Consider the following 2,500-nt stretch of genomic DNA (forward strand, 5'->3'; position numbering starts at 1 on the left):
GCTACTGTATCCGACACAATATCCTGCAGAATTACCCTAAACTTATTTTTTAACTGACAACTATGTTAAAACTCTACTATGCCAATGTTCAAAACAAAACGTTACAAACCTTCCAATAGAAAACTTCTTTAGAGTACATTTGGTTTGCGTGTCACCGCGGCTGAGTATATACGAACGACTGGTGTGGTCGCTCGAGAGTTGGTCGATTCAAAACGACGGTAGATGACAACAAAGCGTAGTATAAAGAGAATACTACATTGCTTCTTGTGTGATATCAGGTTTACAATACACATTCAGAAGTAGATCTGACAGTAAAAACTCGCATTTTCAAAACGTGGTATCACAAATAAAGCCATGTAGTATTTTCTATTAATCACATCTCACCTTTTGTTACGACGTTTGCGTATGACGACAAAAAGTGCTACACAGCATACCACGGCAACAACCCCGACAACACACAGAACGATGATCAGAAGGAAGTTCTGGTTTACTTTCGGTTTACCTGATTCAAACACAAGCCGAAGATAGTGTGCAAGCAGTCAAGGAAATAAATACTAAGAAAGAAAATGTTTGTTTTTTTCAGAAACAAAACGCTCAAGCACTTCCAAAATCATTCGTAAAAGCAGGTAGTTTGAACAGGCACACACACACCCACACCCTCCCCCCCCCCACACACACACACCCACACACATAGGTTAAAATCTGTATATAAGGCCAAAACAAAATATGTGTGGTTACAGTAACATAGCCCCAAAAAATAGGGTAGGAAGGTAGGCAATCACTTTGGTTTTTTTTAACTTTTTTTCTAATGTGTACAAATTAAACCTACTTGACAGGGAAATAAGTGTGCGACTCGGGCGCTTTCGCTTTCATTGCGTTTTCTGCACTCGTTTTCTTGTGTGTGTGTGTTTGTTTGTTTTTTTGACAAATGTAATAAAAAGTTATAGGGTCGGCCCCTAAAAATAGGGTAGGTCGGGTTACCGTAACCACACCAATTTTTTGTTTAGGCCTAATAACATTTACTCTATCGTTCATCCTGTAACACCATGAACATTCCCCCGTCCTCATATCAAATTTGTTTGAACAGAATTAAACTTACCTGAATCAACGATGAGTTCACATGGGTATGCATCGGTCCCCTCGGGCGGTACGAAGAAACACATGTACAACCCTGCTTGTCCAGAGCTGACGGCGGGTATCCTGACAGTCAGCCGATCCGTCAGGGTGTTATCAAACATGTAGTTACTTTCTTCTAGAAAACACTGGTGCTCTGTCTTTTCCTCCGACCATCGACACAATAGGATATCTTTACCTGAAAATAAACAGAATGCCTGTGAGAAATATGACCAGCTGTGTTACCATACTGGGTATTTTTTCAATTTTTGTTTCTTCAAATTTCATCTGATAATGTGTATGGAATAGATATGTTCACAATATTGTTTTTCTTTGGTTAGTGTATGTATTGCAGATACATGGTTATTCTTCCCTTATATATAACATAATTAACGTATCTCGTATATATCCGTATCCCTGAGATTATCGTGAGATAAAATGGCTGAATGTTGGTTATGTTGCAGATGACCATTTGATGTATTCCTGTATTCTGAAAAAATACGATAAAACAGATAAGTTCGAGTCTCCGTTGCTTAATACATATGCTATATGATGTTGGATAAATCAATCAATATGAGGCTTATATCGCGCGTATTCCGTGGGTACAGTTCCAAGCGCAGGGATTTATTTATTGTTTTTATTTTTATTTTTATGCAATTTATATCGCGCACATATTCAAGGCGCAGGGATTTATTTATGCCGTGTGAGATGGAATTTTTTTACACAATACATCACGGATTCACATCGGCCAGCAGATCGCAGCCATTTCGGCGCATATCCTACTTTTCACGGCCTATTATTCCAAGTCACACGGGTATTTTGGTGGACATTTTTATCTATGCCTATACAATTTTGCCAGGAAAGACCCTTTTGTCAATCGTGGGATCTTTAACGTGCACACTCCAATTTAGTGTACAGAATACACATTCGCTCGGCTAACAGAGGCAAATAAGCGAGGTATTCTGTTGTGAAAAATAAACACACATCAAAGAAATGTCTAATTATTGGCTTATCATACAAAATGTTGTTTCCTAAATGGTCAAAGCAATAACATATCTGGTTTTGGTGTTTAACTCTATTTAAGGCTTTTAGTAAACTGTGCTGATTCCAGGAAATAAATCCATAACATACATACCTATTGCCCCTTTTGTTTCATCGGGAGGATACAACGCCATATTGATGGACCGCTTGCTGGCAGTGATATTGGTGCGGAACTTACAGCTTATGGAAGCAGGTTTTCCTTCCACAAACGTCCCGGCTTCACATGTGATTAGTGCATCAGTGCTTCCGATGTCAGTGTAAATAATAACCACGAAGAGTAGGCACACCGGCAGTATGGTAATGGCGCACATGGTTGATTAATTGACACCTACACAGAAAATCTGCA

The 2,500-nt window shown here is 39.0% G+C and overlaps 1 protein-coding gene across 3 annotated transcripts in view; it reads right to left on the minus strand.

Moving 5' to 3' along the window:
• LOC138972647 (hexokinase type 2-like) overlaps positions 1–2,500 on the minus strand; it is an 18,379-nt gene that overhangs the window by 12,532 nt on the left and 3,347 nt on the right. For all 3 annotated transcript variants that reach the window (XM_070345298.1, XM_070345297.1, XM_070345299.1), the window contains exons 2-4: positions 2,249–2,482; positions 1,100–1,312; positions 385–502 (exon numbers count right to left, since the gene is read on the minus strand). In XM_070345298.1, the coding sequence (XP_070201399.1) occupies positions 385–502; positions 1,100–1,312; positions 2,249–2,465 (548 nt within the window). In that variant the 5' untranslated portion in view covers positions 2,466–2,482. The remainder of the gene's footprint in view (positions 1–384; positions 503–1,099; positions 1,313–2,248; positions 2,483–2,500) is intronic.

The sequence above is a fragment of the Littorina saxatilis genome, linkage group LG8 (genome assembly GCF_037325665.1).
Source record: "Littorina saxatilis isolate snail1 linkage group LG8, US_GU_Lsax_2.0, whole genome shotgun sequence".
In the NCBI taxonomy this organism is placed as follows: domain Eukaryota; kingdom Metazoa; phylum Mollusca; class Gastropoda; order Littorinimorpha; family Littorinidae; genus Littorina; species Littorina saxatilis.